General features: G+C 45.9%; 1 protein-coding gene across 1 annotated transcript; it reads left to right on the forward strand.

Moving 5' to 3' along the window:
- Positions 1-1450: 1450 nt before the first annotated feature.
- Positions 1451-23443, forward strand: LOC135507262 (methylsterol monooxygenase 1). The gene is made up of 7 exons (XM_064926863.1): positions 1451-1546; positions 6316-6467; positions 10101-10242; positions 12275-12423; positions 16592-16718; positions 18421-18575; positions 22156-23443. Exons 2-7 carry the CDS (start codon positions 6355-6357, stop codon positions 22334-22336), a joined length of 867 nt encoding a protein of 288 aa, XP_064782935.1. The 5' UTR covers positions 1451-1546; positions 6316-6354; the 3' UTR covers positions 22337-23443.
- The last annotated feature ends 1128 nt before the right edge of the window (positions 23444-24571 follow it).

The following is a 24571-nucleotide window of genomic DNA, read 5'->3' on the forward strand; positions in this document are numbered from 1 at the left end:
ATACCGAACGGTTCCGTATTTCACTGAAATAATAAACGTTTTGTTTTCGAAATGATAGTTTCCGGATTCGACCACATTAATGACCAAAGGCTCATATTTCTGTAGGTTATTATGTTATAATTAAGTCTATGATTTGATAGAGCAGTCTGACTGAGCATTGGTAAACAGCAGCAGGCTCGTAAACATTCATTCAAACAGCACTTTCCTGCGTTTGCCAGCAGCCTTATGACTTGAAGCCTATCAGCCTAATGGCTGGTGTAACCGATGTGAAATGGCTAGCTAGTTAGCGCGCGCTAATAGCGTTTCAAACGTCACTCGCTCTGAGCCTTCTAGTAGTTGTTTCCCTTGTTCTGCATGGGTAACGCTGCTTCGAGGGTGGCGTTGTCGTTGTGTTGCTGGTTCAAGCCCAGGGAGGAGCGAGGAGAGGGACGGAAGCTATACTGTTACACTGGCAATACTAAAGTGCCTATAAGAACATCCAATAGTCAAAGGTTAATGAAATACAAATGGTATAGAGGGAAATAGTCCTATAATAACTACAACCTAAAACTTCTTACCTGGGAATATTGAAGACTCGTGTTAAAAGGAACCACCAGCTTTCATATGTTCTCATACTCTGAACAAGGAACTGAAACGTTAGCTTTCTGACATGGCACATATTGCACTTTTACTTTCTTCTCCAACACTGTTTTTGCATTATTTAAACCAGATTGAACATGTTTCATTATTTATTTGAGGCTGAATGGATTTTTATTGATGTATTATATTAAGTTAAAATAAGTGTTCATTCAGTATTGTTGTAATTGTCATTTACAATTTTTTTTTTTTACAAAATCGTCCGATTAATCGGTTTTCGTCTTTTTTTGGTCCCCCAATAATCGTATCATATCGTTATAGGCGTTGAAAAATCATAATTGGTCGACCTCTAGTCACTATTCAACAGTTTGATTAGTTCAGATGTATTACTGCTGGGTTAGAACCAATATGTGCTGCGTCAGGTAGGTTACTGCTGGGTTAGAACCAATATGTGCTGCGTCAGGTTGGTTACTGCTGGGTTAGAACCAATATGTACTGCGTCAGGTTGGTTACTGCTGGGTTAGAACCAATATGTGCTGCGTCAGGTTGGTTACTGCTGGGTTAGAACCAACATGTGCTCCATAATGGGTCTGGTCCAATATGGATCTCCCCTGCTCTCCCTGGAGGGGGAGAGAGAGACCAATGGACACCTCTGTTACTCTTTGTAAAGTTTGCTGGTTACAGAACACACACGCTCATACACCCACACCCACCACCCCATCCTCTCTCCTCCTACTGTCTGTATAACTCTCTGACGTTATGAAAGCCCTACTGCTCGCTGATTGGTCGTTGCTTTAGGAACTCCGCGTCTCACTATCATCACTCCATTCCCGGGGCCAATCAGAGCGCCCGCTCGGCCCCCTGACGTCAGTCTCCTCTCCCTTCGTCCAATCAGGCTGGTAGATAATACTGTACTCGTCGCCACACGGCAGCCTCTCACTCAGGTAGACGGACCCACAGCTGCACCAAGGTAATATATTAACATATTATATTCATGTTCTTAAATCTAATCAATAAAGAAACATTTGTTTTATATTCTAACGCAGAGGTAACTTTTGCGGTCTAATGCCAGATAGGGCTTAATACCGACTGTTGCGTTAGATGGGTCAGATATATGGTACTGTGCTGTAAAGCTTTATAAATGTTTAGGTGCGGTTTTATGTTGTAGTTGTTGTTCACCGGACAAATAACGAGACAAAGTAGCCAACGATCAGATAAATGCACAACGGTAAGAGAAACTCGGTGCGAAGAGAAGTCTAGGTATCTAACCGACGCAGGAATGAAACATTGCTCGCCTTCCCAAAGGGACACTGAAGTCCTCCAGCAGTATTGTTTTAGTCTATATTTAACCGAGTTGAGACAACAATACCGTTTGATTTTTATTTTAAACACTCCTGTAAAGCGGCAAGTTGAATGTTTCTAGTGTTTCTAACATCTAGTGAGGATTGTAAAAACCTTTTTACGGACATTTTTTTCACTCTAATAATTCGCATAACCCAGTTCATCAGACTGTTATTGGACATAAGAAGTGTTGAGTCTGTAACGGCTCGATAACATAATAATGGGTCTGGTTCAATATGGATCTCAACCCCGTGACATTGTTACGCAGTCATATTCCATACGGGTGATCACCGATATAGGCTTTCTCATTGTCAATCTGTACACAGTAATAATCACATGTCATTTGTACACATTAACCCCTTTCCCTGAATAATTGTTGTTTTCATCTTGTTTATTGCTTGTCACTTTTTGCAGTATGTTATAAAATCCCTTTTCTTTACTGTTAAAAAATATATTTAATCAAAATATATTTTATATTTGAGATTCTTCAAAGTAGTCACCCTTTGCCTTGATGACAGCTTTGAACACTCTTGGCATTCTCCCAACCAGCTTCATGAGGTAGTCACCTGGAATGTGTTTCAATTAACAGGTGTGCCTTGTTAAAAGTTAATTTGTGGTATTTCTTTCATTCTTAATGCTTTTGAGCCAATCAGTTGTGTTGTGACAAGGTAGGAGTGGCATACAGATGATAGTCTTTTAGCCAAATAGGGCTAAATCCTTATTATGGCAAGAACAGCTCACATAAGCAAAGATAAATGACAGTCCATCATTTCTTTAAGACATGAAGGTCAGTCAATACAGAACATTTCAAGGACTACAAGTTTCTTCAAGTGCTATGATGAAACTGGCTCTCATGAGGACCGCCACAGGAAGGGAAGACCCAGAGTTACCTCTGCTGCAGAGGATGAGTTCATTCGTTACCAGCCTCAGATTGCAGCCCAAATAAATGCTTCACAGATGTCAAGTAACAGACACATCTCAACATCAACTGTTCAGAGGAGAATGCGTGAACCAGGTCTTCATGGTTGAATTGCTGCAAAGAAACCACTACTAAAGGACACCAATAAGAAGAAGAGAATTGCTTTGGCCAAGAAACACAAGCAGTGGACAATAGACCAGTGGAAGTCTGTCCTTTGGTCTGATGAGTCCAAATTGGAGATTTTTGGTTCCAACCGCCATGTCTTTGTGAGACACAGAGTAGGTGAACGGATGATCTCTGCCTGTGTGGTTCCCACCGTGAAGCATGGAGGAGGAGGATTTATGGTGTGGGGGTGCTTTGCTGGTGACACTGTCTGTGATTTATTTAGAATTCAAGGCATACTAAACCAGCATGAATACCACATCATTCTGCAGTGATACGCCGTCCCATCTGGTTTGCGCTTCATTTGTTTTTCAACAGGACAATGACCCAACACACCTCCAGGCTGTGAAAGGTCTATATGACCAAGAAGGAGAGAGATGGAGTGCTGCATCAGATGACTTGGCCTCTACAATCACCCAACCTCAACCCAAATGAGTTGGACCGCAGAGTGAAGGAAAAGAAGCCAACAAGTGCTCAGCATATGTGGGAACTCCTTCAAGACGGTTGGAAAAGCATTCTAGCTGTCATCAAGGCAAAGGGTGGTTACTTTGAAGAATCTCAAATATAAAATATATTTACTACATGATTCCATATGTGTTCATAGTGCTGATGTTTTCACTATTTTACAATGTAGAAAATAGTAAAAACAAAGAAAACCCCTTGAATGAGTAGGTGTGTCTAAACTTTTGACTGGAACTATATGTCCTGGTTAATCCAGAGGTTTTCCCTGTATATTTCTGTATATATGTCCTGGTTAGTCCAGAGGTTTTCCCTGTATATTTCTGTATATATGTCCTGGTCCAGAGGTTTTCCTGGTTAGTCTAGAGGTTTTCCTGTATATTTCTGTATATATATCCTGGTCCAGAGGTTTTCCCTGTATATTTCTGTATATATGTCCTGGTTAGTCCAGAGGTTTTCCCTGTATATTTCTGTATATATGTCCTGGTTAGTCCAGAGGTTTTCCCTGTATATTTCTGTATATATGTCCTGGTTAGTCCAGAGGTTTTCCCTGTATATTTCTGTATATATGTCCTGGTTAGTCTAGAGGTTTTCCCTGTATATTTCTGTATATATGTCCTGGTTAGTCCAGAGGTTTTCCCTGTATATTTCTGTATATATGTCCTGGTCCAGAGGTTTTCCCTGTATATTTCTGTATATATGTCCTGGTTAGTCCAGAGGTTTTCCCTGTATATTTCTGTATATATGTCCTGGTCCAGAGGTTTTCCCTGTATATTTCTGTATATATGTCCTGGTCCAGAGGTTTTCCCTGTATATATGTCCTGGTCCAGAGGTTTTCCCTGTATATTTCTGTATATATGTCATGGTCCAGAGGTTTTCCCTGTATATTTCTGTATATATGTCCTGATTAGTCCAGAGGTTTTCCCTGTATATTTCTGTATATATGTCCTGGTCCAGAGGTTTTCCCTGTATATTTCTGTATATATGTCCTGGTTAGTCTAGAGGTTTTCCCTGTATATATGTCCTGGTTAGTCCAGAGGTTTTCCCTGTATATTTCTGTATATATGTCCTGGTTAGTCTAGAGGTTTTCCCTGTATATTTCTGTATATATGTCCTGGTTAGTCTAGAGGTTTTCCCTGTATATTTCTGTATATATGTCCTGGTTAGTCCAGAGGTTTTCCCTGTATATTTCTGTATATATGTCCTGGTTAGTCTAGAGGTTTTCCCTGTATATATGTCCTGGTTAGTCCAGAGGTTTTCCCTGTATATTTCTGTATATATGTCCTGGTTAGTCCAGAGGTTTTCCCTGTATATTTCTGTATATATGTCCTGGTTAGTCCAGAGGTTTTCCCTGTATATATGTCCTGGTCCAGAGGTTTTCCCTGTATATTTCTGTATATATGTCCTGGTTAGTCTAGAGGTTTTCCCTGTATATATGTCCTGGTTAGTCTAGAGGTTTTCCCTGTATATATGTCCTGGTTAGTCCAGAGGTTTTCCCTGTATATTTCTGTATATATGTCCTGGTTAGTCTAGAGGTTTTCCCTGTATATTTCTGTATATATGTCCTGGTTAGTCTAGAGGTTTTCCCTGTATATTTCTGTATATATGTCCTGGTCCAGAGGTTTTCCCTGTATATTTCTGTATATATGTCCTGGTCCAGAGGTTTTCCCTGTATATTTCTGTATATATGTCCTGGTTAGTCTAGAGGTTTTCCCTGTATATATGTCCTGGCCCAGAGGTTTTCCCTGTATATTTCTGTATATATGTCCTGGTTAGTCTAGAGGTTTTCCCTGTATATTTCTGTATATATGTCCTGGTTAGTCCAGAGGTTTTCCCTGTATATTTCTGTATATATGTCCTGGTTAGTCTAGAGGTTTTCCCTGTATATTTCTGTATATATGTCCTGGTCCAGAGGTTTTCCCTGTATATTTCTGTATATATGTCCTGGTTAGTCCAGAGGTTTTCCCTGTATATTTCTGTATATATGTCCTGGTTAGTCTAGAGGTTTTCCCTGTATATTTCTGTATATATGTCCTGGTCCAGAGGTTTTCCCTGTATATTTCAATCCAGGTCTTTATCCATCTTATTTATTTTGTGCAGCTTTTATTTCTAATTATTTAAAAACAAACAATATGGTAGTTATTTTATTAATGGCTATGTCCATGGCTATGCAGTGTGTGTGTGTGGCTATGTCCATGGCTATGCAGTGTGTGTGTGTGGCTATGTCCATGGCTATGCAGTGTGTGTGTGTGGCTATGTCCATGGCTATGCAGTGTGTGTGTGTGTGGCTATGTCCATGGCTATGCAGTGTGTGTGTGTGTGTGTGTGTGTGTGTGTGTGTGTGTGTGTGGCTATGCAGTGTGTGTGTGTGTGGCGTGTGTGCGTGTGTGTGTGTGGCTATGTCCATGGCTATGCAGTGTGTGTGTGTGTGTGTGTGTGGCTATGTCCATGGCTATGCAGTGTGTGTGTGTGTGTGTGTGTGTGGCTATGTCCATGGCTATATAGTGTGTGTGTGTGGCCATGTCCATGGCTATGCAGTGTGTGTGTGTGTGTGGCTATGTCCATGGCTATGCAGTGTGTGTGTGTGTGTGTGTGTGTGTGTGTGTGTGTGTGTGTGTGTGTGTGTGTGTGTGTGTGGCTATGTCCATGGCTATATAGTGTGTGTGTGGCCATGTCCATGGCTATGTAGTGTGTGTGTGGCTATGTCCATCGCTATGCAGTGTGTGTGTGCACACGTGCTGTTGTCTAGTCTCGTTATTAATGTATAAAACGTTATTGTGTTTGCCCAGGCCTCTTCCTGGTCAGAGCCAATGAATATTAATGTGTGTTTTTGTGTATGTGTGTGTGCGTGTTCTCAGTGTTGTCTCCTCCCAGCCCACCCCCACCAGCCAATCAGAATGGAGGTGAACAGTACGGCCACCATCTTGTCCTCTGCCTTCCTGGCCGTGGAATATGTTGATGCTGTTTTACCTGACAACCCTCTTCAGCCTTCACTACAATACGCCTGGGGGTATTATTGCTTTACTATTACTATACCACTACTATACTACTATACTGCTACTATGCTATACTACTACTACTACTACTACTACTGTACTGCTGCTAAACTTCTATACTACTATTACTATACCACTACTATACTACTATACTGCTACTATGCTATACTACTACTACTACAAACTACTACTACTACTGTACTGCTGCTAAACTTCTATACTACTATTACTATACCACTACTATACTACTATACTGCTACTATGCTATACTACTACTACTACTACTACTACTACTACTGTACTGCTGCTAAACTTCTATACTACTATTACTATACCACTACTATACTACTATACTGCTACTATGCTATACTACTACTACTACACTGCTGCTAAACTTCTATACTACTATTACTATACCACTACTATACTGCTACTATGCTATACTACTACTACTACTACTACTACTGTACTGCTGCTAAACTTCTATACTACTATTACTATACCACTACTATACTACTATACTGCTACTATGCTATACTACTACTACTACTACTACTACTACTACTACTGTACTGCTGCTAAACTTCTATACTACTATTACTATACCACTACTATACTACTATACTTCTACTATGCTATACTACTACTACTACTACTACTACTACTGTACTGCTGCTAAACTTCTATACTACTATTACTACTACTACTACTGTACTGCTGCTAAACTTCTATACTACTATACTATTAGTGTACTATTGCTTTAGTACTACTAATATACTACTACTACTAAACTACTGTACTACTATAACACTACAATACTATTACTACTAATATACTACTACTACTACTAATACACTCCTATACTACTACTACTAAACTACTGTACTACTATAACACTACTATACTATTACTACTAATATACTACTACTACTACTGCTACTACCAATACACTCCTATACTACTACTACTAAACTACTGTACTACTATAACACTACTATACTATTACTACTAATATACTACTACTACTACTAATACACTCCTATACTACTACTACTGTACTACTATAACACTACTATACTATTACTACTAATATACTACTACTACTACTGCTACTACTAATACACTCCTATACTACTACGATGCGGCGACTAGAATACTACGACTACTACTATACTATTACTTCCACTACAATGCTGCTATACAGCTACGTCTATAATACTACTACTAATATAATACTACTACCACTACACTGCTGCTATACAGCTACGCCTATAATACTACTACTAATATAATACTACTACCACTATACTGCTGCTATACAGCTATAATAGTACTACTAATATAATACTACTACCACTACACTGCTGCTATACAGCTATAATACTACTGCTAATATAATACTACTACCACTACACTGCTGCTATACAGCTACACCTATAATACTACTACTAATATAATACTACTACCACTATACTGCTGCTATACAGCTACGCCTATAATACTACTACTAATATAATACTACTACCACTATACTGCTGATATACAGCTATAATACTACTACTAATATAATACTACTACCACTATACTGCTGCTATACAGCTATAATACTACTACTAATATAATACTACTACCACTATACTGCTGCTATACAGCTACACCTATAATACTACTACTAATATAATACTACTACCACTATACTGCTGCTATACACCTATAATACTACTACCACTATACTGCTGCTATACAGCTATAATTATACTGCCACTACACTGCTGCTATACAGCTATAATACTACTACTAATATAATACTACTACCACTATACTGCTGCTATACACCTATAATACTACTACCACTATACTGCTGCTATACAGCTATAATACTACTACTAATATAATACTACTACCACTATACTGCTGCTATACAGCTACACCTATAATACTACTACTAATATAATACTACTACCACTATACTGCTGCTATACAGCTACACCTATAATACTACTACTAATATAATACTACTACCACTATACTGCTGCTATACAGCTACACCTATAATACTACTACTAATATAATACTACTACCACTATACTGCTGCTATACAGCTACACCTATAATACTACTACTAATATAATACTACTACCACTATACTGCTGCTATACAGCTACGCCTATAATACTACTACTAATATAATACTACTACCACTATACTGCTGCTATACACCTATAATACTACTACTAATATAATACTACTACCACTATACTGCTGCTATACACCTATAATACTACTACCACTATACTGCTGCTATACAGCTACACCTATAATACTAGTACTAATATAATACTACTACCACTATACTGCTGCTATACAGCTACACCTATAATACTACTACTAATATAATACTACTACCACTATACTGCTGCTATACAGCTACACCTATAATACTACTACTAATATAATACTACTACCACTATACTGCTGCTATACAGCTACACCTATAATACTACTACTAATATAATACTACTACCACTATACTGCTGCTATACAGCTATAATACTACTACTAATATAATACTACTACCACTATACTGCTGCTATACAGCTACAGCTATAATACTACTACTAATATAATACTACTACCACTATACTGCTGCTATACAGCTATAATACTACTACTAATATAATACTACTACCACTATACTGCTGCTATACAGCTACACCTATAATACTACTACTAATATAATACTACTACCACTATATTGCTGCTATACAGCTATGCCTATAATACTACTACTAATATAATACTACTACCACTATACTGCTGCTATACAGCTATAATACTACTACTAATATAATACTACTACCACTATACTGCTGCTATACAGCTACACCTATAATACTACTACTAATATAATACTACTACCACTATACTGCTGCTATACAGCTACACCTATAATACTACTACCACTATACTGCTGCTATACAGCTACACCTATAATACTACTACTAATATAATACTACTACATTTACATTTAAGTCATTTAGCAGACGCTCTTATCCAGAGCGACTTACAAATTGGTGAATTCACCTTCTGACATCCACCACCATACTGCTGCTATACACCTATAATACTACTACTAATATAATACTACTACCACTATACTGCTGCTATACAGCTACGCCTATAATACTACTACTAATATAATACTACTACCACTATACTGCTGCTATACATCTATAATACTACTGCTAATATAATACTACTACCACTATACTGCTGCTATACAGCTATAATACTACCACTAATATAATACTACTACCACTACACTGCTGCTATACAGCTACACCTATAATACTACTACTAATATAATACTACTACTCCTACTACACTACTACAGTTTTACCTGACAACCCTCTGCAGCCTTCACCACAGCACGCCTGGGGGTAATACTACTATAATGACTGACTGGCTGATTGAATGACTGGTTGACGAGCTGACTACACAACGTTCCAGGCAGACGAGCTGACTACACAACGTTCCAGGCAGTGACTGGTTGACGAGCTGACTACACAATGTTTCAGGCAGACAGATGGACATGTTCTTAGACTCTTTGATTCATTGATTGATGTCTGTTGATCTCTGTCCACCAGGTATGTGAATGAGAACTACACCAAATTCCAGATCGCCACCTGGGGTTCTCTCATCGTCCACGAGGCCATCTACTTCCTGTTTTGTCTACCTGGTTTCCTGTTTCAGTTCCTTCCCTTCATGCAGAAGTACAAGATCCAACAGGTAGATCCAACAGGGTGTTAGATCCAACAGGGTGTGGAGGGTGTTAGATCCAACAGGTTGTGGAGGGTGTTAGATCCAACAGGTAGGGGAGGGTGTTAGATCCAACAGATAGGGGAGGGTGTTAGATCCAACAGGGTGTTAGATCCAAAAGGTAGATCCAACAGGGTGTTAGATCCAACAGATAGGGGAGGGTGTTAGATACAACAGGGTGTTAGATCCAAAAGGTAGATCCAACAGGGTGTTAGATCCAACAGGTAGATCCAACAGGGTGTTAGATCCAACAGATAGGGGAGGGTGTTAGATCCAACAGGTAGGGGAGGGTGTTAGATCCAACAGGTAGGGGAGGGTGTTAGATCCAACAGGTTGTGGAGGGTGTTAGATCCAACAGGTAGGGGAGGGTGTTAGATCCAACAGGGTGTTAGATCCAAAAGGTAGGGGAGGGTGTTAGATCCAAAAGGTAGGGGAGGGTGTTAGATCCAACAGGTTGTGGAGGGTGTTAGATCCAACAGGTTGTGGAGGGTGTTAGATCCAACAGGTAGATCCAACAGGGTGTTAGATCCAACAGGTAGATCCAACAGGGTGTTAGATCCAACAGGTAGATCCAACAGGGTGTTAGATCCAACAGGTAGATCCAACAGGGTGTTAGATCCAACAGGTAGATCCAACAGGGTGTTAGATCCAACAGGTTGTGGAGGGAGTTAGATCCAAAAGGTAGGGGAGGGTGTTAGATCCAACAGGTTGTGGAGGGTGTTAGATCCAACAGATAGGGGAGGGTGTTAGATCCAACAGGTGGGGGGAGTGTTAGATCCAACAGGTAGGGAGGGTGTTAGATCCAACTGGTATGGGAGGGTGTTAGATCCAACTGGTATGGGAGGGTGTCAGATCCAACTGGTATGGGAGGGTGTTAGATCCAACTGGTATGGGAGGGTGTTAGATCCAACAGATAGGGGAGGGTGTTAGATCCAACAGGTGGGGGGAGTGTTAGATCCAACAGGTAGGGAGGGTGTTAGATCCAACTGGTATGGGAGGGTGTTAGATCCAACTGGTATGGGAGGGTGTTAGATCCAACAGGTAGGGGTGGGTGTTAGATCCAACAGGTAGGGGAGGGTGTTAGATCCAACGGGTATGGGAGGGTGTTAGATCCAAAAGGTAGGGGAGGGTGTTAAATCCAACGGGTAGGGAGGGTGTTAGATCCAATGGGTAGGGAGGGTGTTAGATCCAACGGGTAGGGAGGGTGTTAGATCTAATGGGTAGGGAGGGTGTTAGATCCAACAGGTTGTGGAGGGTGTTAAATCCAATGGGTAGGGAGGGTGTTAGATCTAATGGGTAGGGAGTGTGTTAGATCTAATGGGTAGGGAGGGTGTTAGATCCAACAGGTTGTGGAGGGTGTTAGATACAACAGATAGGGGAGGGTGTTAGATCCAACAGGTGGGTGGAGTGTTAGATCCAACAGGTAGGGAGGGTGTTAGATCCAACGGGTAGGGAGGGTGTTAAATCCAATGGGTAGGGAGGGTGTTAGATCTAATGGGTAGGGAGGGTGTTAGATCTAATGGGTAGGGAGGGTGTTAGATCCAACGGTTGTGGAGGGTGTTAGATACAACTGGTATGGGAGGGTGTTCGATCCAACTGGTAGGGGAGGGTGTTAGATCCAACTGGTATGGGAGGGTGTTAGATCCAACTGGTAGGGGAGGGTGTTCGATCCAACTGGTAGGGGAGGGTGTTAGATCCAACTGATAGGGAGGGTGTTAGATCCAACTGGTAGGGAGGGTGTTAGATCCAACAGGTAGGGAGGGTGTTAGATCCAACTGGTATGGGAGGGTGTTAGATCCAACTGGTAGGGAGGGTGTTAGATCCAACTGGTATGGGAGGGTGTTAGATCCAACGGGTAGGGAGGGTGTTAGATCCAACGGGTAGGGAGGGTGTTAGATCCAATGGATAGGGAGGGTGTTAGAGTGTTAGATGAAGAAGTGGAAGTTTTAACAATGATACTCCCTCCCCTTGTGTGTGTGTGTGTGTGTGTGTGTGTGTGTAGGACAAGCCAGAGACGTGGGAGAAACAGTGGAGGTGTTTCAAGATGCTGCTGTTCAACCACTTCTGTATCCAGCTGCCCATGATCTGTGGAACGTACCACTTCACTGAGTTCTTCAGCATCCCCTACGACTGGGACAGCATGCCACGATGGTACGACCCAACACACACACACAACCTCCCCTACGACTGGGACAGCCTGCCACGATGGTACGACCCAACACACACACACACACAACCTCCCCTACGACTGGGACAGCATGCCCCGATGGTACGACCCAACACATACACAACCTCCCCTACGACTGGGACAGCCTGCCACGATGGTACGACCCAATACACACCAACACACACACACACACAACCTCCCCTACGACTGAGACAGCATGCCACGATGGTACGACCCAATACACACAAAACCTCCCCTACGACTGGGACAGAATGCCACGATGGTACGACCCAACACACACAACCTCCCCTACGACTGGGACAGCCTGCCACGATGGTACGACCCAACACACACAACCTCCCCTACGACTGGGACAACATGCCACGATGGTACGACCCAACCCACACACAACCTCCCCTACGACTGGGACAGCATGCCACGATGGTACAACCCAACACACACACAACCTCCCCTACGACTGGGACAGCATGCCACGATGGTACGACCCAACACACACACAACCTCCCCTACGACTGGGACAGCATGCCACGATGGTACGACCCAACACACACACAACCTCCCCTACGACTGGGACAGCCTGCCACGATGGTACGACCCAACACACACACACAACCTCCCCTACGACTGGGACAGCATGCCACGATGGTACGACCCAACACACACACAACCTCCCCTACGACTAGGACAGTCTGCCACGATGGTACGACCCAACACACACACACAACCTCCCCTACGACTGGGACAGCCTGCCACGATGGTACGACCCAACACACACACAACCTCCCCTACGACTGGGACAGCATGCCACGATGGTACGACCCAACACACACACAACCTCCCCTACGACTGGGACAGCATGCCATGATGGTACGACCCAACACACACACAACCTCCCCTACGTCTGGGACAGCATGTCACAATGGTACGACCCAACACACACAACCTCCCCTACGACTGGGACAGCATGCCACGATGGTACGACCCAACACACACACAACCTCCCCTACGACTGGGACAGCATGCCACGATGGTACGACCCAACACACACACAACCTCCCCTACGACTGGGACAGCATGCCACGATGGTACGACCCAACACACACACAACCTCCCCTACGACTTGGACAGCATGCCACGATGGTACGACCCAACACACACACAACCTCCCCTACGACTGGGACAGCATGCCACGATGGTACGACCCAACACACACACAACCTCCCCTACGACTGGGACAGCATGCCACGATGGTACGACCCAACACAAACACAACCTCCCCTACGACTGGGACAGCATGCCACGATGGTACGACCCAACACACACACAACCTCCCCTACGACTGGGACAGTCTGCCACGATGGTACGACCCAACACACACACACAACCTCCCCTACGACTGGGACAGCATGCCACGATGGTACGACCCAACACACACACACAACCTCCCCTACGACTGGGACAGCCTGCCACGATGGTACGACCCAACACACACACAACCTCCCCTACGACTGGGACAGCATGCCACGATGGTACGACCCAACACACACACAACCTCCCCTACGACTGGGACAGCATGCCATGATGGTACGACCCAACACACACACAACCTCCCCTACGTCTGGGACAGCATGTCACAATGGTACGACCCAACACACACACACAACCTCCCCTACGTCTGGGACAGCATGTCACAATGGTACGACCCAACACACACAAACTCAGAGGTAGGCGCACAAGTCTATCTCTCCCTCCCCAGGCCCTACCTGTTAGCTCAGTGTCTAGGCTGTTCTGTCTATCTCTCCCTCCCCAGGCCCTACCTGTTAACTCAGTGTCTAGGCTGTTCTGTCTACCTCTCCCTCCCCAGGCCCTACCTGTTAACTCAGTGTCTAGGCTGTTCTGTCTATCTCTCCCTCCCCAGGCCCTACCTGTTAACTCAGTGTCTAGGCTGTTCTGTCCCTCTCTCCCTCCCCAGGCCCTACCTGTTAGCTCAGTGTCTAGGCTGTTCTGTCTATCTCTCCCTCCCCAGGCCCTACCTGTTAACTCAGTGTCTAGGCTGTTCTGTCTATCTCTCTCTCCCCAGGCCCTACCTGTTAACTCAGTGTCTAGGCTGTTCTGTCCCTCTCTCCCTCCCCAGGCCCTACCTGTTAACTCAGTGTCTAGGCTGTTCTGTCTACCTCTCCCTCCCCAGGCCCTACCTGTTAACTCAGTGTCTAGGCTGTTCTGTCCCTCTCTCCCTCCCCAGACCCTACCTGTTAACTCAGTGTCTAGGCTGTTCTGTCTATCTCTCCCTCCACAGGCCCTACCTGTTAACTCAGTGTCTAGGCTGTTCTGTCTACCTCTCCCTCCCCAGGCCCTACCTGTTAGCTCAGTGTCTAGGCTGTTCTGTCTATCTCTCCCTCCCCAGGCCCTACCTGTTAACTCAGTGTCTAGGCTATTCTGTCTACCTCTCCCTCCCCAGGCCCTACCTGTTAACTCAGTGTCTAGGCTGTTCTGTCTATCTCTCCCTCCCCAGGCCCTACCTGTTAGCTCAGTGTCTAGGCTGTTCTGTCTACCTCTCCCTCCCCAGGCCCTACCTGTTAACTCAGTATCTAGGCTGTTCTGTCTATCTCTCCCTCCCCAGGCCCTACCTGTTAACTCAGTGTCTAGGCTGTTCTGTCTACCTCTCCCTCCCCAGGCCCTACCTGTTAACTCAGTGTCTAGGCTGTTCTGTCTACCTCTCCCTCCCCAGACCCTACCTGTTAACTCAGTATCTAGGCTGTTCTGTCCATCTCTCCCTCCACAGGCCCTACCTGTTAACTCAGTGTCTATGCTGTTCTGTGTATCTCTCCCTCCCCAGGCCCTACCTGTTAACTCAGTGTCTAGGCTGTTCTGTCTACCTCTCCCTCCCCAGGCCCTACCTGTTAACTCAGTGTCTAGGCTGTTCTGTCTATCTCTCCCTCCCCAGGCCCTACCTGTTAGCTCAGTGTCTAGGCTGTTCTGTCTACCTCTCCCTCCCCAGGCCCTACCTGTTAACTCAGTGTCTAGGCTGTTCTGTCTATCTCTCCTTCCCCAGGCCCTACCTGTTAGCTCAGTGTCTAGGCTGTTCTGTGTATCTCTCCCTCCCCAGGCCTTACCTGTTAACTCAGTGTCTAGGCTGTTCTGTCTATCTCTTCTTCCCCAGGCCCTACCTGTTAGCTCAGTGTCTAGGCTGTTCTGTGTATCTCTCCCTCCCCAGGCCCTACCTGTTTGCTCAGTCTCTAGGCTGTTCTGTCTACCTCTCCCTCCCCAGGCCCTACCTGTTAGCTCAGTGTCTAGGCTGTTCTGTCTATGTCTCCCTCCCCAGGCCCTACCTGTTAACTCAGTGTCTAGGCTGTTCTGTCTATCTCTCCCTCCCCAGGCCCTACCTGTTAACTCAGTGTCTAGGCTGTTCTGTCTATCTCTCCCTCCCCAGGCCCTACCTGTTAACTCAGTGTCTAGGCTGTTCTGTCTATCTCTCCCTCCCCAGGCCCTACCTGTTAACTCAGTGTCTAGGCTGTTCTGTGTATTTCTCCCTCCCCAGGCCCTACCTGTTAACTCAGTGTCTAGGCTGTTCTGTCTACCTCTCCCTCCCCAGGCCCTACCTGTTAACTCAGTGTCTAGGCTGTTCTGTCTATCTCTCCCTCCCCAGGCCCTACCTGTTAACTCAGTGTCTAGGCTGTTCTGTCTATCTCTCCCTCCCCAGGCCCTACCTGTTAGCTCAGTGTCTAGGCTGTTCTGTCTACCTCTCCCTCCCCAGGCCCTACCTGTTAACTCAGTGTCTAGGCTGTTCTGTCTATCTCTCCTTCCCCAGGCCCTACCTGTTAGCTCAGTGTCTAGGCTGTTCTGTGAATCTCTCCCTCCCCAGGCCCTACCTGTTAACTCAGTGTCTAGGCTGTTCTGTCTGCCTCCTCCTCCCCAGGCCCTACCTGTTAGCTCAGTGTCTTGGCTGTTCTGTCTATCTCTCCCTCCCCAGGCCCTACCTGTTAACTCAGTGTCTAGGCTGTTCTGTCTATCTCTCCCTCCTCAGGCCCTACCTGTTAGCTCAGTGTCTAGGCTGTTCTGTCTACCTCTCCCTCCCAGGCCCTACCTGTTAACTCAGTGTCTAGGCTGTTCTGTCTATCTCTCCTTCCCCAGGCCCTACCTGTTAGCTCAGTGTCTAGGCTGTGCTGTGATAGAGGACACCTGGCACTATTTCCTCCATCGCCTGCTACATCACCGCAGTATCTACAAGCACATCCACAAAGTGCACCACGAGTTCACTGTGAGTACACACACACACACACACACACACACACACACACACACACACACACACACACACACACACACACACACACACACACACGCTAGACAGGCAGGCAAGAACACACACAGGCACGAATACACACAAATGCCGATGTGCCCTTGAGCAAGGCATTTAACCCTCATTGCTCTGGATGAGAGTGTCTGCCAACGGACTAAAATGTAAAAAAAACTTGTTATAACCCGACTTCTCTCTGTCTCTCTGTCTCTCTGTCTCTCTCTCTCTCTATCTCTCTGTCTCTCTCTGTCCCTGTCTCTGTCCCTTTCTCTCTCTCTCTCTCTTTCTCTCTCTCTCTCTCTCTCTCTCTGTCTCTCTCTCTCTGTCTCTGTCTCAATTCAATTCAATTCAAGCTTTATTGGCATGGGAAACATGTGTTAACATTGCCAAAGCAAGTGAGGTAGATAATATATAAAGTGAAATAAACAATAAAAATTAACAGTAAACATCACACATACAGAAGTTTCAAAACAATCAAGACATTACAAATGTCATATTATATATATACAGTGCCTTGCGAAAGTATTCGGCCCCCTTGAACTTTGCGACCTTTTGCCACATTTCAGGCTTCAAACATAAAGATATAAAACTGTATTTTTTGTGAAGAATCAACAACAAGTGGGACACAATCATGAAGTGGAACGACATTTATTGGATATTTCAAACTTTTTTAACAAATCAAAAACTGAAAAATTGGTCGTGCAAAATTATTCAGCCCCTTTACTTTCAGTGCAGCAAACTCTCTCCAGAAGTTCAGTGAGGATCTCTGAATGATCCAATGTTGACCTAAATGACTAATGATGATAAATACAGATACAGCCAAGAGGCCCATGATCACTCTGGATGAACTGCAGAGATCTACAGCTGAGGTGGGAGACTCTGTCCATAGGACAACAATCAGTCGTATATTGCACAAATCTGGCCTTTATGGAAGAATGGCAAGAAGAAAGCCATTTCTTAAAGATATCCATAAAAAGTGTCGTTTAAAGTTTGCCACAAGCCACCTGGGAGACACACCAAACATGTGGAAGAAGGTGCTCTGGTCAGATGAAACCAAAATTGAACTTGGAATGGTTCAAAAATAAACATATCCAGGTGTTAGAATGGCCAAGTCAAAGTCCAGACCTGAATCCAATCGAGAATCTGTGGAAAGAACTGAAAACCGCTGTTCACAAATACTCTCCATCCAACCTCACTGAGCTCGAGCTGTTTTGCAAGGAGGAATGGGAAAACATTTCAGTCTCTCGATGTGCAAAACTGATAGAGACATACCCCAAGCGACTTACAGCTGTAATCGCAAGACACTGTATATACAGTGTTTTTACAAGGTACAAATGGTAAAGGACACAAGATAAAATAAATAAGCATAAATATGGGTTGTATTTACAATGGTGCGTGTTCTTCACTGGTTGCCCTTTTCTCGTGGCAACAGGTCACAAATCTTGCTGCTTTGATGGCACACTGTGGAATTTCACCCAGTAGATATGGGAGTTTATCAAAATTGGATTTGTTTGTAATCTGTGTAATCTGAGGGAAATATGTGTCTCTAATATGGTCATACATTGGGCAGGAGGTTAGGAAGTGCAGCTCAGTTTCCACCTCATTTTGTGGGCAGTGAGCACATAGCACATCTCTCCCCCCCCCCCCCCCTCTGTGTCTGTAGGCCCCATTTGGCATGCAGGCAGAGTACGCCCACCCAGCTGAGACAGTGATCCTTGGGTCTGGGTTCTTCATCGGCATCATGGTGTTCTGTAACCACGTGACGTTGTTATGGGCCTGGGTCGCCTTCCGCCTGCTGGAGACCATCGACGTACACAGGTACGCACACACACACACACACACACTACTGGAGACTATTGAGGAGGCAGAGGTGTAGTGGAGAGTAAACACCGCTAACACTCACTTTTTTCCTATTTGTGGAAAAATACATATCTACTTTACTCATCACCACCAGGGATCTGCAGCTCTCCCTGCCTGTTGTTCTCTGGTCTGACCACCAGGGGTCTGCAGCTCTCCCTGCCTGTTGTTCTCTGGTCTGACCACCAGGGATCTGCAGCTCTCCCTGCCTGTTGTTCTCTGGTCTGACCACCAGGGGTCTCCAGCTCTCCCTGCCTGTTGTTCTCTGGTCTGACCACCAGGGGTCTCCAGCGCTCCCTGCCTGTTGTTCTCTGGTCTGACCACCAGGGGTCTGCAGCTCTCCCTGCCTGTTGTTCTCGGGTCTGACCACCAGGGGTCTGCAGCTCTCCCTGCCTGTTGTTCTCTGGTCTGACCACCAGGGGTCTGCAGCTCTCCCTGCCTGTTGTTCTCTGGTCTGACCACCAGGGGTCTGCAGCGCTCCCTGCCTGTTGTTCTCTGGTCTGACCACCAGGGGTCTGCAGCGCTCCCTGCCTGTTGTTCTCTGGTCTGACCACCAGGGGTCTCCAGCTCTCCCTGCCTGTTGTTCTCTGGTCTGACCACCAGGGGTCTCCAACTCTCCCTGCCTGTTGTTCTCTGGTCTGACCACCAGGGGTCTGCAGCTCTCCCTGCCAGTTGTTCTCTGGTCTGACCACCAGGGATCTGCAGCTCTCCCTGCCTGTTGTTCTCTGGTCTGACCACCAGGGGTCTGCAGCTCTCCCTGCCTGTTGTTCTCTGGTCTGACCACCAGGGGTCTGCAGCTCTCCCTGCCTGTTGTTCTCTGGTCTGACCACCAGGGGTCTGCAGCGCTCCCTGCCTGTTGTTCTCTGGTCTGACCACCAGGGGTCTCCAGCTCTCCCTGCCTGTTGTTCTCTGGTCTGACCACCAGGGGTCTCCAGCTCTCCCTGCCTGTTGTTCTCTTGTCTGACCACCAGGGGTCTTCAGCTCTCCCTGCCTGTTGTTCTCTGGTCTGACCACCAGGGGTCTGCAGCTCTCCCTGCCTGTTGTTCTCTTGTCTGACCACCAGGGGTCTGCAGCTCTCCCTGCCTGTTGTTCTCTGGTTTGACCACCAGGGGTCTCCAGCTCTCCCTGCCTGTTGTTCTCTGGTCTGACCACCAGGGGTCTGCAGCTCTCCCTGCCTGTTGTTCTCTTGTCTGACCACCAGGGGTCTGCATTTCTCCCTGCCTGTTGTACTCTGGTCTGACCACCAGGGGTCTCCAGCTCTCCCTGCCTGTTGTTCTCTGGTCTGACCACCAGGGGTCTCCAGCGCTCCCTGCCTGTTGTACTCTGGTCTGACCACCAGGGGTCTCCAGCTCTCCCTGCCTGTTGTACTCTGGTCTGACCACCAGGGGTCTCCAGCGCTCCCTGCCTGTTGTTCTCTGGTCTGACCACCAGGGGTCTGCAGCTCTCCCTGCCTGTTGTTCTCTGGTCTGACCACCAGGGGTCTGCAGCTCTCCCTGCCTGTTGTTCTCTGGTCTGACCACCAGGGGTCTGCAGCTCTCCCTGCCAGTTGTTCTCTGGTCTGACCACCAGGGATCTGCAGCTCTCCCTGCCAGTTGTTCTCTGGTCTGACCACCAGGGATCTGCAGCTCTCCCTGCCTTTTGTTCTCTGGTCTGACCACCAGGGGTCTGCAGCTCTCCCTGCCTGTTGTTCTCTGGTCTGACCACCAGGGGTCTGCAGCTCTCCCTGCCTGTTGTTCTCTGGTCTGACCACCAGGGGTCTCCAGCTCTCCCTGCCTGTTGTTCTCTGGTCTGACCACCAGGGGTCTGCAGCGCTCCCTGCCTGTTGTTCTCTGGTCTGACCACCAGGGGTCTCCAGCTCTCCCTGCCTGTTGTTCTCTGGTCTGACCACCAGGGGTCTGCAGCTCTCCCTGCCTGTTGTTCTCTGGTCTGACCACCAGGGGTCTTCAGCTCTCCCTGCCTGTTGTTCTCTGGTCTGACCACCAGGGGTCTGCAGCTCTCCCTGCCTGTTGTTCTCTGGTCTGACCACCAGGGGTCTCCAGCTCTCCCTGCCTGTTGTTCTCTTGTCTGACCACCAGGGGTCTCCAGCTCTCCCTGCCTGTTGTTCTCTTGTCTGACCACCAGGGGTCTGCAGCTCTCCCTGCCTGTTGTTCTCTGGTCTGACCACCAGGGGTCTCCAGCTCTCCCTGCCTGTTGTTCTCTGGTCTGACCACCAGGGGTCTGCAGCTCTCCCTGCCTGTTGTTCTCTTGTCTGACCACCAGGGGTCTGCATTTCTCCCTGCCTGTTGTACTCTGGTCTGACCACCAGGGGTCTCCAGCTCTCCCTGCCTGTTGTTCTCTGGTCTGACCACCAGGGGTCTCCAGCGCTCCCTGCCTGTTGTACTCTGGTCTGACCACCAGGGGTGTCCAGCTCTCCCTGCCTGTTGTACTCTGGTCTGACCACCAGGGGTCTCCAGCGCTCCCTGCCTGTTGTTCTCTGGTCTGACCACCAGGGGTCTGCAGCTCTCCCTGCCTGTTGTTCTCTGGTCTGACCACCAGGGGTCTGCAGCTCTCCCTGCCTGTTGTTCTCTGGTCTGACCACCAGGGGTCTCCAGCTCTCCCTGCCTGTTGTTCTCTGGTCTGACCACCAGGGGTCTGCAGCTCTCCCTGCCTGTTGTTCTCTGGTCTGACCACCAGGGGTCTGCAGCTCTCCCTGCCTGTTCTCTTTTCTGACCACCAGGGGTCTCCAGCTCTACCATGTAGTTCTCTAGTCTGGCCACCAGGGGTCTCCAGATCTACCATGTTCTCTTGTTTCTGACAACATTCCTGATTCTCTACCCTTCTCCCGAGAACCTCATACTCTCCCCCTCGTGGATTTAAAAGGACTGGACTGGTGTGAGGAGTATGGTGAAAGCTCCCTCCAGCAAAGCCTGAACCAATCCAATGCTTTTTAATGCATGAGGAGGAGTGAAGGTAGAGAATCTGAACGCAGACACTGTGTTGTCATATGAGGAGTGTGTACGGGTGGAGTGGGGTTCAGGGGATTTTGTGTAGGTTATGTGTATACATATTACAATGTTAAATTAACATACTCTCTTCCTCTCCTCCCTCCCTCCCTCCCTCCCTCCCTCCCTCCCTCCCTCCCTCCCTCCCTCCCTCCCTCCCCCCCTCCCTCCCTCCCTCCCTCCCTCCCTCCCTCCCTCCCTCCCTCCCTCCCTCCCTCCCTCCCTCCCTCCCTCCCTCCCTCCCTTTCCTCCTCCCTTTCCTCCTCCTCCTCCCTCCCTCTCCTCCCCCTCTCCCTCCCTCCCTCCCTCCCTCCCTCCCTCCCTCCCTCCCTCCCTCCCTCCCTCCCTCCCTCCCTCCCTCCCTCCCTCCCTCCCTCCCTCCCTCCCTCCCTCCCTCCCTCCCTCCCTCTCTCTCCCACTCCCTCTCCTCCCCCTCCCTCCTCTCTCCCTCTCCTCCCTCTCTCCCCCTCCCCCTCCCTCCTCTCCTCCCCTCTCCTCCTTGCTCTCCTCCCTCTCTCCTCTCCCTCTCCTCCTCTCCTCCCCTCTCCTCCTCTCTCCAGTGGGTATGACATCCCTCTCAACCCTCTCCACCTGATTCCGTTCTATGCCGGAGCTCGTTTCCATGACTTCCACCATATGAACTTCGTAGGGAACTACGCATCCACCTTTACCTGGTGGGACAAGATACTGCACACTGACTCCCAGTACAACAGACACATGATGAGCAAGAAGAACCAGTAAACAGACACGGACACACGGACACGGACGGTCACGCACACACGGACGGACGCAAATACTCACACACACAGACACACACACAGACACACACATGCACTTATGAATGCACGCTTAAACACACTTCATGAAGGTCAGAACTGGACTCCTGAGTGTGCAATGCCTTGTGGGAAAAGAACACACTAAAATAGAGTAGAACAGTCTTGACCAGTAACATCAGCCCTTGTCTGGTCTTGACCAATAACATCAGCCCTTGTCTGGTCTTGACCAATAACACCAGCCCTTGTTTGGTCTTGACCAATAACACCAGCGCTTGTTTGGTCTTGACCGATAACATCGGCCCTTGTTTGGTCTTGACCAATAACATCAGCCCTTGTTTGGTCTTGACCAATAACATCCAGGGTTGGGGTCAAATGCCATTTCAATTCCAGTCAATTCAGGAAGTACACAAACATTCCAATTCTAATTCTCTTCAATACTTGTAAATGAGGGACATTTAGAATTTGAATCGGAGTTTGATTCTCTTTTTGATTCGTCTGGAATTGACCCTGATAACATCAGGCATGTTGGAGGTCTTCAGGCTGGGTTTCTATATAAGCACTTTGTGACATCTGCTCATGCTTTATAAATACATTTGATTGATTGATTGATTGGCTGGTCTTGACCAATAGCATCAGGCCGTTGTTTGGTCTTGACCAATAGCATCAGGCCATTGTTTGGTCTTGACCAATAGCATCAGGCCGTGTCTGGTCTTGACCAATAGCATCAGGCCATTGTTTGGTCTTGACCAATAGCATCAGGCCGTTGTTTGGTCTTGACCAATAGCATCAGGCCGTTGTTTGGTCTTGACCAATAGCATCAGGCCATTGTTTGGTCTTGACCAATAGCATCAGGCCGTTGTTTGGTCTTGACCAATAGCATCAGGCCGTTGTTTGGTCTTGACCAATAGCATCAGGCCGTTGTTTGGTCTTGACCAATAGCATCAGGCCATTGTTTGGTCTTGACCAATAGCATCAGGCCGTTGTTCCTGAATAAAAACATCCTGGTGAGATGATTATTATTGATAATGTGTTTTTCTTCACTGTTCATTGTAATTAAACCATTTTTTTACGAGTTGGATTCATTGAAGCACTTTACTTCCATTTTATGGTTCTAGATCAGTTCAGTACGATTCTAGAATATCAGTTCAGTTCGGTTCCAGAATATCAGTTCAGTACGGTTCTAGAATATCAGTTCAGTACGGTTCTAGACTCTTTAGAAAAAGAGGTTCCTAAGGGAACCCTTTATAAAATCTCAAATAAAAAATGTATTTTGGTCAGTTTAACACCTTTTTGGTTACTATATGACTCCATGTGTGTTATTTCATAGTGGTGATGTCTTCACTATTATTCTACAATGTAGAAAATAGTAAAAAATAAAGAAAAACCCTTGAATGAGTAGGTGTGTCCAAACTGTTGACTGGTACTGTATATACTATATACCCATTGTCTATAGTTCCATAATATAACAACTCATATATAGATACTATATACCCATTCAGTCTATAACAGACCAACTCATATATAGATACTATATACCCTTTCAGTCTATAATAGACCAACTCATATATAGATACTATATACCCTTTCAGTCTATAATAGACCAACTCATATATAGATACTATATACCCATTCAGTCTATAATAGACCAACTCATATATAGATACTATATACCCATTCAGTCTATAACAGACCAACTCATATATAGATACTATATACCCTTTCAGTCTATAATAGACCAACTCATATATAGATACTATATACCTATTCAGTCTATAATAGACCAACTCATATATAGATACTATATACCCATTCAGTCTATAGTTCCATAATATAACAACTCATATATAGATACTATATACCCATTCAGTCTATAGTTCCATAATATAACAACTCATATATAGATACTATATACCCATTCAGTCTATAGTTCCATAATATAACAACTCATATATAGATACTATATACCCATTCAGTCTATAGTTCCATAATATAACAACTCATATATAGATACTATATACCCATTCAGTCTATAACAGACCAACTCATATATAGATACTATATACCCATTCAGTCTATAGGTCTATAATATACCAACTCATACATAGATACTATATACACATTCAGTCTATAACAGACCAACTCATATATAGATACTATATACCCATTCAGTCTATAACAGACCAACTCATATATATATACT

Source organism: Oncorhynchus masou, chromosome 20 (genome assembly GCF_036934945.1).
Source record: "Oncorhynchus masou masou isolate Uvic2021 chromosome 20, UVic_Omas_1.1, whole genome shotgun sequence".
NCBI lineage: Eukaryota > Metazoa > Chordata > Actinopteri > Salmoniformes > Salmonidae > Oncorhynchus > Oncorhynchus masou.